The 14628-nt window shown below is 45.2% G+C and overlaps 1 protein-coding gene across 10 annotated transcripts in view; it reads right to left on the bottom strand.

Annotated features, from left to right (window-relative positions):
* Positions 1-14628, bottom strand: part of Rgs6 (regulator of G protein signaling 6) — a 509526-nt gene that overhangs the window by 53633 nt on the left and 441265 nt on the right. For all 10 annotated transcript variants that reach the window (XM_032908075.1, XM_032908082.1, XM_032908079.1 and 7 more), the window contains one exon: positions 6813-6923. In XM_032908075.1, coding sequence (XP_032763966.1) covers positions 6813-6923 — 111 coding nt within the window. The remainder of the gene's footprint in view (positions 1-6812; positions 6924-14628) is intronic.

The following is a 14628-nucleotide window of genomic DNA, read 5'->3' as shown; positions in this document are numbered from 1 at the left end:
TGGATATTCCAGTGGGGTGTGGTTCCCTTTCAGTGTTCTCAGTTCATCTGGGCTTGACCGTGCCATCTCATTGTGATCACTGTAGCTGCAAGGTGGTTTAAAAGGTTATCTGAGGGCTGGACCCACTCTGTGTCCAAACTATGCCTGTGGCAGTTGACACTGGCTGTTTGTCGAGAGCTCATCTGAGGTTATTGAGGAGAGGGATCCCACATGGCTTTCCCAGTGGCTTGAACTTCTCCCTGCATGGCAGACCATTTCAAAGACTTAAGACCGTATGTTTAGAAATTACTGGGACTCTGTATGGTGGCCTCTCAGAGTGTCCCTTTGCCACAGTCTGTTGGCCAAATAAGACATCGAGGCCAGTCTGTATGAAAATAAATGTCTTCTTTCACCATAAGGATCAATACATCCACAAGGTGGGGCATGTTTAGGAACTGAGTGCTGTAAGAAAGGAACTTGAGGGACCTGGGGCGATGGTTCAGTAGTTAACAAGTTCAGCACTTGTAGATCCTTGTATAGGACCAGGGTTCAGTTCCCAGCTCACAATGATCTGAGGCAACTATTACTCCAGTTCCTGGGTATCTGGTGCCCTCTTCTGGTCTCCACAGGAACTAGACAGGCATGTGGTACACACACATACACATAGGCAAAACACTTATATGCATAAAATAGTTAATAAATCTAATTTTTAAAGGGAGCTTAATAGTTGTATATAGGCAAGTCAAAAATTGTCTCTGCCCCTCAGCAGGCCATCTTGGCTGGGAGTGGATTCCTTCAGCCAGGTAGAAGGAACCAGGTTTGTTCACATGCTTGCTCCTCAGTAGAGAGGGAACCTCAAACCTACCCCACGCAGGGAAGAAATGGCTGACCACGATTCTGCGAGCCACACCAGTTCATGAGGTCCCAACCTTGGATCAATGTTGCCACCAGAACTACTTCCCTTGGGCCTCCCTAAGATACTCTTCTGGTAATGCTTAGATCAGCCAATTCTTTCCAGCTGTGGTCTGGGGACTTTTAGCTGACCACTCCCTCCATGCTAAGTCCTGACTATTGTTATTTTCTTCGATGGAAGATGATTTCTCAGAATGTCCTATCCCTCCCCTACCTCCCGACCTGATGATGAATGCTTTCTTATCCTTAGAGTTTTGCATCCGATAGCATCCTATCTGAGGCTCAGAAGGAATCCAGGAACAATGCCTTTGTTTCTAGTATACCTTACATAGTTTTGTCCTTTATTCAGTTGCCGTCCCTCACTGGACATCCATCTTGCAGCAGACACAATGTGTCCTTCATTTTTGTAGAGTGCAGGCTTTCCTCTGATATCCTCAGGCCTGGAGCTCAAAATAAGTCAGCATGGATTTTTCTGTAGCACGGAAGACTAGAGCCCGGTGCAGATGAAGAGAAGGACATCCCCATTGCATCCTGCTTGCTCACACATGGCTTCTCCTCTGCCCTATGCCACGAGCCATGCACACCTGAGGTCTGGGAAGACACTCAGGGATGATACACGAAGCCTCGAGGGAAGGGCACCTCCTATCATTTCTCCTGGCAGCTAACAGACTCAGTATTCCTGCTTTTGAGAAGGCCTTTATCTCTGGTTACTAGAATTTCCCTGGTTTCTAATCTTGCCCTGGCTCTTCTCCTTCCCCTCCCCTGTCTCCTGTCCTTTGTTTTCCTCTCTAAAACACACCCATCTCACCTTCTCCCTGCCAACAGCCTAACCTCTGCTTTATTGGTTGAGTCTGCCAAGGCCTTCCCTACAGAACCTGCTCTCTGCCTCAGATGACTGAGTGCCCTTTGCCAAGCAAGGAGGAATTCTGGTGCCAGGTGGTAAGACGGCAGCTCCTATTGACTTTGTTAGAGTTTCAGCCAGAGGATTTCTTACTCAGAGCACATTACAAAGTAGGTCTCATTATATGAGCTGAAGTTAGGTGAACTGGAGAAAGCTCTGACTGTTGGTTATTTCCTCGGTTGTCTTTGGATTTTACTGTGTAGATGGTGACCATCACTAGGCTGAGGTGTGATGTCAGCACTGATCTCGCACTCTGCCTTTCTACTGACAGTTCCACAAGGCTGAGTGAGTATGGGAGCTCTGCAGGGGAAGTAGAGCTTCGTTTTCACTTGAGTCAACAGAGCTCCGTGCACTTGAGTAGATAAGACTCCATGGCTGTACTGTTTCTTAGGTTAGGCATTAGGTTAGGGTAGACGCTTGAATAATAACATGAGAACTGGGCCACCTATTATAAAAGGGTCACCTACCCCTCTACGCAATCTATACTTTTAAGTACTTGTATGTGTCAGAAGACTGGACTCTAAAGCAAATCACAGGGCCTCTTTAGAAGTGACCTAGAGGGGTGTGACATAACAGCCGGAGGGGTGGGACACCCATGACATTGAGCTGGATGGCCATCATGCCTGAGAAGGCTTGAGCGAGAAGGAGAGCCAGCCGGGAGAGGCAAATGGCTCAGAGAGACAGGCAGGGTTCGGGAGCTCTGTGGAATGGACTTGGTCTGTTTGTCGTTTTTAACCCTAATTATATGTAGAGACAAAGATACATTCTTCCAGAGGATGGTAAGGTCCAGGCATTTCAGGGAGGTTTGGAACAAACCAGTGAGACTTGGAACAAAGCTGGCGGAGGGCAGTCTGTGGCTGCGGCACAGCCGTGGGAGAAGGCAGCTGAAGAGCGTGATGCCCTGAGCGGCCAGACGTCAGCAGAGCAGTGGGGCAGGCCTCAGACAGGAACACACAGAAGAAGTTTTGAACTGCATACATAGCAGGCTCCACATTGTGGAAGCAGGTTACTAAGAGGGAATGGGGGGTGGGGAGAGGGAGAGGGAGAGGGAGAGGGAGAGGGAGCTGACCAGATTCTGATAAAGACAATGAGGTCAGAGCGCAGTGCCACCACAGATGCCAGAGTGGCAAGAACATAAAGAGAACACAGAAAACAAACACATCTGGGCGATGCAGGGGACAGCCCAAGATATTTAAAAGCTCTACCCTGGAGGCCCAGAGTTCCTACTGAAGGATGAAAGACAGACAGACAGACCGACTGACAGAGACAGAGCAACAGAGGGCCAAAGACAGATAGACAGAAACGGAGAGAGAACGAGACAGAGACAGAGAGACACAGAGACACAGAGACAGGGAGGGAGAGAGGCAGAGGGATAAACAGAAAGGGAAGACAGACAAACGCAGAGAGCAAAATCTTTAAAAAATAAATTTTTAAAAATTTAGAAATATAAATTAAAATATATCTAAACAGTTAAAAATGATAGAGAGACAGAGAGACAGAGAGACAGACAGAGAGGGCAGGCAAACACACAGAAAAATCTGTATAGAATAAATTTTAAAAACTTTAGAATATGAATTTAAATGTACCTAAATGGTTAAAAACGAGAGGGAGGGAGGGAAGGAGAGAGAGGAGGTGCATGGAAAATACAGAAGCAAGCATTTAGGAACAGGAGGAGGAAGAAAAGAGACACCCTGAGTTAATCAAAATTTTAAATTCTTGCGTCAGAATGGAAGACACTATACAAACACCCACAAAGCAGTTTGAATAAGATGCATTCCCTATAGTCTCAGGCATTTCAACATTTGGTCCCCAGCGGGAGCTGCCCTTCAGGGAGACTTAGGATCTCCTAAGGCCTTGCTGCCATTGGAGGCAGGCTTTGAGAGCTTGAGGCTTGCCCTACCCAGTTTTCACTCTCTACTTCCTGCTTGGGGTTCAGGATATGAACTCTCAGCTTGCTGCTCCAGCCACCACGCATGCTGCCCATGCCTGCCACTTTCCATGATGGTGACGGACTGTTAACCTATGGAACCATAAGCCCAAACAAACTCTCCCTTCTGTAAATTACCTTGTCCTGGTGCTCTATCCCAGCAACGGAAAAGTACCTAATGCACTGGCCACCCCAGAAGCAGGATTTTAAAAGTAGATGCCCATTTGCACACTCTATGTCCTCTTAACATTGATAGAAATGTAGGTTCAGAACATCGGTTTAAAAGACATCATGCTAGCATACCTCTGGGACCAGTGCATTATGGGAAGGCGGGGGGGGGGGACTTCTGCTTTCAAGCACGCACACACCCTGTTATGAATTAGTGATTCTTTAAACTCAAACCATGTAAAACATGATTGTGACTAGAACAGAGACTGGAATTTGAGGAGGCAGAAGCTGATTAGAAAATAAAAAGTTGAGGAAGAGGAAAAGAAATTAAAAAAAAAAAGAGAGAAGGAATCAGGAAAAAGACCAATGCAAGTGGGATCTTTGTATCTTGATATCGAAAGCAAAGCCATCACTAGGGGAAAAGGGGAAGGGACAGGTTGGCAGAGAGTCACAGAGAATGACTCTCTATGACCACAGGAGACATCCTCAAGTAAGAGAGCAAAGTGAGATTTATTTCAATCTATTGGGCTTAAGGATTAAGAGAGAAAGATCACTCGTGTTGGGATTGGAAGGGATGGGACCTTTAAAAGGATGGAAAAGGGCTTCAGGTTTATTTAAGAAAATCTGGCACATGAACCGAAATTAAAACATGCACTCTGTTTGAAGTAATTCTTCCTTTGTAAAATTTATAGTAAAAAACTAATTAGATTTAGTATAGGGATGTTCCTTGAATTGTTGTTTATATTACAGAAAAAGACATGAGTTAAATAGTTATGGCCTAGGGATTGGTTAAATAAATTTTACTTCATTTATGCCAGGGGATATTATGCAAATATTAAGAAGGATAAGGTGGATTAGTATGTGTTTATATATTGCTAATTAAAATAGCATTATATGTATATAATGAACATAATTACATTAGAGATGAGAATATTTTCTGCGTACGAAAATTTAAAGAGATAGTCACTAATTCAGAGCCTCTCAAATTTTTGAGTTCATCACACCCTTAAGGTCTTGGTAAATTTTACAATATCCATGAGTCCTAAGAAACACTTAATATCTAATATTTTTGTTTATCTAACGTAGGACGGGTCAACTTAACATGAATTAGTATCCTAGCAACTTAACAACTATATAAAATACACATACATTGAAGGAAAAAAGTCTTAATTTCATTCTTAACCCCTCTCCTGGCTTGTTTTTATGTTAAGCTGACATAAGCTAGCATGGTCTGGTAAGAGGGGCCTTAACTGAGAAATTGTCTCCACAGATTGCACAAGCCTTAGGGCATTTTCTTTCTTTTTTTTTTTTTCTTTTTTTTTTTTTTTTCTTTTTTTTGGAACTGGGACCTGAAGACAGGGCTTTCGCTTAGCCTGAGCAAGCGCTCTACCACTGAGCTAAATCCCCAACCCCTCTTAGGGCATTTTCTTAACCAGTGGTTGATGTGAAAGGGTCCAGCCCATTGTGGGTGGTGTCATCCCTGGCTGGTGATCCTGGGTTCTATAAGAAATCAGGCTGAGCAAGCCACATGGAGCAAGTCAGTAAGCAGCACCCCTCCATGGCTTCTGCATCAGCTCCTGCTTCTAGGTGCCCGCCCAGTTTGAGTTCCTGTCCTGACCTCCCTCTGTGATGGACCTGTTACCTGGAAGTGTAAGCAAAATAGAGTTGCTTTGGTCATGATACATCACATCACTATTAATCGTAACCAAGGCAGTCTCTATGCATATATATTACACATTGTACATCTTCTCCAATTGGATCTAGCAGGATCACGCCCACCCGAACTTCCTAGTCCGTGCCAATTTTTAATCACAAAACTTGGAACTTGAATTTGCAAAGATGAGACATTAAAAAGGAAGGGATGTGGGCTGATCCTTACACTGAATGAACCCAGGCCAGTATGTACATCAGATGTCCCGTGGAGTCTGTCAGTGGTGCACAGAGGACCACCCTTGGGAGTCCTCTCAGTGCCCAGCACCCTGCTGCAGGGTGAGAACTGAGACATCAGACATTTCCTGGAGGGCAGGTTGGAGGAAGGGAGGAGTTCCCTTCTTTATGCACACCAGGAAAGACTAACATTTTATAGTAAGTATCTATGACTTTTACTAAAAGAGAAAGACAACACTGGAGTCACAGAGAATGAAAGAAGAAATCAGAGGGTGAAGGAGTACCACACAGAACTGTCCAGCATGTCTAGGAATTGTGACTGTGCTCAAGTTCCCCTCAGCTGTTAAGTCAACACACCTGCTTCCCACCCGGGGCAGGGCCAAGTACTGCTAAAACTATTGATGCCTCTGACGTCAGAAGGCCAGTGTGAGGCTGGCCACAGCCCCGAGCCTCCGCCTGGGTTCCAGCCTTAAGGCTGCTGCATTCCAACTGTGCATCCTCGGGCCGAGTCCTCAGCTCCACTCTGCTTCATTGCCTTGTCTTTTCCACAGGGAGAATAATGTTCTTCGTATATATTAAGTTTAGACAAGGATTTAGCTTCTAGTTCCCCAGTCCCTTCATTCCCTGCCTTCTGAGGAACTCCTAGATGAATGCATTCACCCATTGTTGTTAAATCAGGCTCATATCGCTGAGGGAGGTTGGTGGGAAGAACTGAGAGACAGGGATGGTACATAGAGGGGATAGTCAGTGTTGCTGCAATCTGAGATGGAGGAGACAAGTTGGGGCAGCAGGGTCTCCCCTTCTGGCCGAGAGAGCCACAAAATGCTGAGGAGCAGTTCTAGCTGCCGTGACAGACACAGAGAACTCATGGACAAACCACAGCAGCAAGGAGGAACCTTGAGCAAGCAGACAGCAGTGTGGAGGACACTTGGGCCTTTTCTAGTCTCATTCATGTTAGAATAGGGAACAAGGTAATTGCTTTAGATTACAGATTTTTCACTCTCCCAACCTTTGTTTGTTTGTTTGTTTATGTGTTACCTCATCTCTATGTCCCATAAGGTGATGTCATCGCTGATCCAAGGGTTAGATGGCTCTGCTGGTGTTATGAAAGGGTCGTATTCCACATACTGCTCCGTGTAAGCGATTAAGCTGTAGGAGGAAGCAAGGCAAAGAACTGACTTCCTACGCAGACAGGCAGTGCTGTCCCACGCCAACAACAGCAGTGCTCACAGGAAAAACCCACTCCCACTCCTGATTGGTCGAGCTGCTCTCAGCCTCCCCTGTCCCGAACAAGTCAGGCTTTCTCTGTTACCATAAGTTCTAGTATATACACACTGGTAGCCTTTCCCAGTACTTGACTCTTTCCTGGAACCACAGTGCCTTTCCCATGGCATACGCCACCTTCACTAGTACAGAGGTCACAACCTCGAATGATATGATTACGAACTTCAAAAAAATAAGTTGAATTCACAGTGAATTCCACAGTTCTATCAGAATCCTTCAACCCAATGATACACTTCCTGTATGGACTTTTAAATCCCACCAGACTGTGAGTTCACACAGGCTTGGGTTTCAAAAGCAACTCAGTTTTTCTAGCTAGAGTTATAACCTAATATACATGACTAGCTGACACGTATATAGAAAACAGAAAGTGGCTAGGGGCAATGCTAGGTTAGGGCGCATATGTGTGCATGCACATACATACACACACATATATACATGTGTATATGTAATGAGACCAGTGACCCTAACTGCCCATCACACAATACTAAATTACCATTTAGGGCAGGCCAGGAGCAATGGTCCCAGCTGTTACCCCCCAACTTTTCTCACAGATGCATCTGCCGTTCATCTTCTGAGTCTTCCTGTGTGTGAGCCGCACTGTTTCTGAAGCATACGCTTTTATAACTGTTATTATTTTATAGCTGATTAATTAATTAATTTTTAACAAGGTTAGCTTCTACTCACAAGTCCCCTAGCATCCCTCACTCCCTGCCTTCTGAGGAACTCCCAGATGAATTCACCTCACTATTGTCGTCAAACCAGTGTCCACATTACCAATCTGGATACGACCGTTGGCTGCTCAGCTAACAGTATCCTACTCCGTTCCAGTGTTTTAGCAAACCTGTGAAACATCTAGAAATAGACTTTCCCCACCCCCACTCCATTCTGTATTAGATCCTCCATCCGGGTGTCCCTGCCTCCAGATGGTGTCTTCTCTGCAGTCCTTAGTGCCCTGGCTTCTATCTGGACAGCCGGCTCCTTGGACCTGACGTCAAGCCATCATCTCGTGACGCTCTTCATTCCTAAGTTGGTTCTTTGTTCCCTGGATTCCACTTCTGGGTCTTGCTTTTACCTTTTAGCTGTGATGAAGCCCATCGTTTAGTAGCTGTCTAGCAAAGGTTCTCCAGAGCTGAATATCTGAGTGCCTGAGGTCTAAGAATGCCTGTCAATCTCCGTATTTGACCGATAGTGGCGGGCATAGGTCACTGTGTTGAAAGTCACCTCCTTCAGAGGCTGGAAGGTATTGCTCTACACTTTCGGTGCCCAGCGTCACTGCTGAGAACTCTGGGTCCACATTGTTACTTTGCCAGTTTCTCTCTTTGTGGATTTCGAGTCTCCTCCTCATTGTTAAAGTGCTATGCAGTTTCATGATGGCCCTCCCCTTGTTGTTTGGATTCCTTATATTACTAAACACAATATGAAACACATTTAAAAAGACTCCTGTAAAATTTATTTCTTTGTTGTTTTAATACCCATAATCCACCACTTTTCTTGTTCAACAAGACAAATTTTAATTAACAAACGAACAACCTGAACTATAAGTCCAGTTTTTCTTTCAGTGTTTCATCTCCTTGTTGGACTGTCTTTTGACTTGTCAAGTTATGATTTTAAATCGTAGGTAGACACACTCTTAAGAGTCTTATCAGAGCACCGAGTTTCTCATATACCAATGAAATGTCTAGTCATATATCAAAGGTCACTAATCTATCAATGTATTATGTTTCTTCTGTTGGTTGAGTTGTTTTTGGTTGTCCAAGTCCCTTCCTTCTGTTTGAATATGTAAATGATATCCCTTCAGTCTGGGTCTTTCCCTGAGGATCTGGAAAAACTATAGACATCCATTTGTACTGAAGAGTCAAGTACAGAAACCTGCTAGAGTGTGTGTGTGTGTGTGTGTGTGTGTGTGTGTGTGTGTGTGTGTGTGTTTGTGTGTGTGTGTGTGTGTGTATACAGAGTTTGTAAACTGATGAGCATCCTGGGCAGGTCACAGGCCACCTGCTTGTTTTTTAATTAAAGCTCAGAACTACAGAGCTAGAGTCTTTCCTCTGAGGACATTTATTTTTCTCTAAGCATCTGTCCGCAAGCCATTTCTGCAAGGTCCACATGGTAAATGGTTGAGGCCTTATGAGCCAGATAGTGTTTATCTCAGCACTTCCACAGTTCACAATGAGGGGTGGAGAGTACCACCTCTCTCCTCCTCAGAAACCCCCTAGTTCAGTAAATAGAATATCCATTTATCTCAGCGTTTCCGCCATTATAATTGCAGGTATGGGGCAGCCTATACTTAGAAGCCCTACACAGTAGATACAACATCTACCATCTCTTTTGTCTTCATTTGGCTCCAGTGATGCTGACTATACCTGAGTCCTGAGGTTATGTGCCTCACTGCCTCCAGAGAGTAGGGGGACTGGTTTCCAGGGGTGCACGTGATCTAAGAGCAGAAATCTCTAGAGGCAGAATGAGCTTGTTTGGATGCTATCAGCCATGCTTCACTCTTGCCTTCCACGGTCCTCTTGGATCACATGACCCCAGAGGTGAGCTGCTCACTTTCTAACCGCGCTTCTGTGCCAACGTGTAGAATACAATGCTCTTCCTTCCGACCCCAGCCACTTACACTCTGATCAAATTCTGAAATATTGTAAGCTATCAAAGGCACACAATTCCAGGAACCACTTGAGTACAAGCCTAACACTTGAGAAAATGAGGCAGAAGATTGTGAGTTGGAGGCTAGCCTGGGCTATTTAGAGAGCCTCTACAACAAAACCAACCAACCATACACACAAAAAGCGTAAGGAATAACATCTATACTCAATGCCCAATTGAAAAGGTCAGATATTTACAAATACAGAAATGAAGGCCTATGGGTTTTCTTGGGAAAATGGGTTGAACCCATTAATCTGACAATTTGTTAAGCTTGCGTTTAAGATGGACCGATGAAGGATCCACCAATTCCTGGGCACTGGGTAGGTGTTAGACTCTATTCAAGCACCGTTAGAATAATGGTCAGTGTTAATCAGACACTTTTTAAGCTGCTATTTTAGGCGTACACTAAGGCTGGATCAACTTGGCTTCCTAATTAGCAGCTGTAGACTCGCCCTTGCTACCCTGAGCAAAGGACTGCGTCTAACAACTAGCTGGACTTGTCTTTGACACCCACAGCCTCCAGTTTGGGATAATTATGAAAATATCACAGCTGACCGCCCTGGATCTTAAAGGCACAGCCCCAGTCAGGGCTGCTTGAAACTGTTTGTGCCAGACTTTTTGTTATCAGAACAGCCCATGAACTCTAGATGACCCTACAACCATTTCTGCTTTGGCCAAAGGAAGAGCACGTCCCCTGGTCGAAGGACTAATTACTGTGATGGGGGGCTAAGAGGTAAAGTCTCTTGTCCTGAAACACAAGCCTCAATGATTATGAATAGTACTAAGAGGCAAGATTCTGATTGGACCAAACAAATGGCTGTGATTGGTCCACACCAGGGCCAGTAAACAGCTCTATAAACAGCGTGTGCAGGCTTCTTAGTAAGTAGGCTGGGAGATTCTCTTCTGTGCTACCTTCTCTGCTGTTGCAGCATTTGGCCCGATTCAAAGAATTTTCCACAGAAATGGCGGCACCAGGAAAGAAACAGCAGAGAGTGTTGGTGATGGCAATCGGCTGCATAGCTGAAGGGGGGTGGGGTAGTGGCATGATTGCTCTACAGCTGAGAAAGAAGTGGCCTTGGACACTGCCCAGCACTGGTGATCCCCACTGCCTAGCAGCCCTTCCTGACTGAATGTCCATGTCTGAATGGTCTCAACAGTGGCAGACACTGGCTTCCTGAGTGGCAACCATTCAGACTCCTAAAAGATATCTCCCAAAGAGGCAGACATCCTGAGTCATCTCAGCAGCATGCTGGCATCTGAGATCCAAGATCTGAGACCATCCAGGAAGAAGAGGGAAGCAGGCCGAGAAGAGAGCGGAGAGGTGACTAAAGGATGAACAACCTGTAGGCCCTATTTACTACAAGAGTTCCAGAGAACTGACCAGTTTTCAGGACCACGGGTCTCAGTGCCCTGGTTGAATGCTGTGACATTGGATTCTATCAAGAGCCAAGAGTTCCAATGCTTAAAGCTTGTGTAGGGCTTAGAATAATCACAGGGCTAGGGATCCTTGCCTAAGAGCCTAACGAGGACTCTGACACTGGAGTATGCCTCCTTACTGCTTCCTGATGCCAAGCCCTGAGGGAAACAAAAGTTGCCAAAGACCAGCATTTGAAGGGTGTCTGTGAAAGTTAATATCATCAACTTGATAGGCTCTAGAAGACATAGAAGACAGAACTCTGGGTGTCCCTGTGAGGTGTTATTTAGATTAGGTTTAGTCTCTAGACTGTTTAGTTAGTTTGGGTTAGTTTGGTTAGAGTAATTAAAGTGAGAGGCACCATTCTCTAGGCTGGGGTCCTGGACTATGTGAAGTGGGCGGCACCATTCTCTAGGCTGGAGTCCTGGACTGCATAAACGGAGAAAGCTAGCTGAGCAGCAGCAGTCCTGCCTACTTCCTGATTGGGAGTGCAATGTGGTCCACTGCCTCAAGCTCCTGCCACCAGAACTGCTCTGGCCCGATGGGCTGTACTCTCCAACAGCCCAAAGAAGCTTCTCCTCGCTTTGGTTGCTTTTGTCAGGCTATCTTATCACAGCAATAGGAAGAGTAATTCCCTTGACTACCTATAATTTCTGTCCAAGTAGAACAAAAAAAAAAAAACTTCTACTATCTGATTAGTGAAAAGTTCATATTATTTTTATTCATTTAGTGACATGTTTGGGGGGGTGAGAAGAAAAAGAATATTATATACAATTATATGTTATATATAAATTAATTTATATTAGTTTTATTCATTTAGTGGCTTTGGAGGGAATAAAAAAGAATGGTTTATTATATATAATTATATTTACATAAAGTTTACTATTCTTTAGTCATCTTCTTTGTATTAGACACAGGATTTTAATATAGTTTTAGTATGGTATAGCTTATTGCTTGTATATAGTTTTTTTTCTTTTTTATCTTGCAGTAGTGTGGACCTTAAATGTCTCCTAAAAATTCCTGTGTTGAAGCCCTCGTCCCCAGTGTAACAGGGTTCAGAAGCAGAGCCCTGAGAGGTGAACAAATCACAGGTTCTGGCCTCATGACTGGATTGTCTTTCCACAGATCCATAATTTAACAGGCCACAGTGGGGTGTGGAAATTTAGGAGGTAGTTTCACTTGAGGGAGTAGGTCATTGGGTTGTGACCCCAAAGGGTGTATATTTGTTTTAGCTTTTTTTCTCCTCACTCACTTCTGTGCTACTATGAGGTACATAGTTTTGCTCCACCATGCTGTTCTGCCTTACCACAGGCTAAAAGACAACACAGCCAATAGGTACAAACTGAAGTTGTGAACTGAACCTTCCCTCTTTTAACTTGGTTTCCTCAAGCAATTTGTCACAGCAACAGAATGCTGGCTTACACACATCTTCTTCAGTATTTATTTGGAAAATCATATCTGGGAGTAGAATAATTTGGCCCAAAGATATACACATTTTCATAATTACTTCTCCACACTAGAAATTTTCTTTTTCCCTAAGCAGAGCTGCTGTGGGTCGGCAGTTTCCTCTACTACAGTAAGATCACAACCACCGTCTCTACCACCAAACTACAAAGGGCAAAACAGGGTCAACTGTTAATGCTAAGAATGTAAAGGTTTTAGCCAGAGGCACCATTGCGACATGAAATGTGGTCCACAAGCAGCAACGCAGGTGCCCCCTACAAGCTGTCATGATTCTTAGCTTCTGGGCTCTACCGAGCCTATCCTCACGTTAATAAGGTTCCCAGGCGACTCCTCCGCACATGAAAGTTTTTAAAAATCTGATCAATTTTCCGAAGAGCACAGGCTATGCAGTGTTTTCCTCACTAAGTCATAATGAAGGGGAGACTGGGGAGATGGCTCAGTGGGGAAAGTGCTTGCTGTGTGAATACGATGACCTGAATTTAGATTCCCTAGTTCTAGGTAAAAAGATGGGTGTAATGTCCCGTGCCTGTAATCCCGGTATTAAGATGGAAACAGGATGATGCCTGGGTTCCACTGGCCAGCCAGCCTTGATGAATTGGCCAGCCCTAGGTCCAATGAGTAATCCTGTCTCACAAAACAGGGTAGAGAATGATATTGACTTTTGGCCTTCACATGTCCCCACATACAACACATAATCACCCGGGAAGAGAATCTCACTGAGAGGCCGGCTGAATCGGACTGGCCTGTGGGCATGTCTGGGGGTTGGGGGAGGACCGTCTTGATAACACTGATTGAGGCAGGATGCTCCACCCCACTGTGGCAGCACCATTCCCTGGGTTTGGGTCCTGAATGGTATTAAAGTGAGTGGAGTAGTGGGCGTGCATCCTCCACACTCTTGACTACGGGCCGACCAGCTGCTTCAAGTTTCTAGCTTGGATTGCCGTCATGATGGAAATGATGGACTGTAACCTGGAATTGTAGGCTGAGCAAACCAGTTCTCTCTTAAAGTTAGCGTCGTCAGAGTGTTTGATCACAATGGCAGGAAGGAAACTAGGATGCACGTACATGAACCTACACATGCACGCGCACGCACGCGCACGCACGCACGCACTCACGCACACGCACTCACGCACTCACGCATACGCATGCACTCACGCATACGCATGCACTCACGCACACACACGCACTCACGCACACGCACACGCACGCGCGCATGCGCCATAATGAAAGAAGCTGCTAATGCCCGTTTTAAAGGTGGCTGTCGATTTCCTGCCACCCCAGAGCCTCCTTGCCCTCCTAAGTACAGACCATCCACCAGCAGGGCAGAAGAAGCAGTGGCTCACATTGGAAGACTTTTGTTTCAGTTCTTGGTTGGGAGATTTGTTTGATCTTTATCAAGTTCACACTACTGTACACAGTGGCTTTGTTGAGTACTCAAGACCACTGTGCTAAAGAAAAATTTTTGAAAAAAAAATAAAACCCAGGAAACTATTTCAAAAGAATCTTGAACATCTTCTGCAGATACAGATACACGTCTGAAGCCACCGTGCACAGTGGAGGCTCATGGTCGCCTGTCCTGGGAGCCTCCTTTGAGGTTTGCATCCTGACCGGTAGGGACTCATCTGAAAGAACTTTATAGAGCAGCAAGAATAAAGTCCAGGGAAAGTGAGCTCAGGAAGGACCCCTATGGGACAGGAGCAGGATGCGCAACAGCCCACAACAATAGCCACTCCATTGTCACTGGGCAAATTTTGCTCACCCTGAAAGAAATGACAATGATGTCACAGATGACCACAGACTTAGTAGCTTTAAATAGTGTGAGTGTGTACTCAGCTCTGGAGGCTAGAAGTCTGCAATCAAGGGTTCACCAGGACTGTGTTCCCTCCCAAGAGTCCAGAGGGGAATCGTTCTTGCTTACTGAAGCTTCTAGTGGCTCCAGGCAGCCCAGTCCTCGCTTGCATTACTGCAGTCTCTGTCTCTTCTCTAGTGGCCGTCTCCTGTGTCTGCAACTTGACCTCTCTTCTCGTTTCACCCTATCTCTTCTCTCTG

Source organism: Rattus rattus, chromosome 7 (genome assembly GCF_011064425.1).
Source record: "Rattus rattus isolate New Zealand chromosome 7, Rrattus_CSIRO_v1, whole genome shotgun sequence".
In the NCBI taxonomy this organism is placed as follows: domain Eukaryota; kingdom Metazoa; phylum Chordata; class Mammalia; order Rodentia; family Muridae; genus Rattus; species Rattus rattus.
The sequence above is the reverse complement of the archived record's forward strand: the minus strand, read 5'-3'. Positions and strand labels throughout refer to the sequence as shown.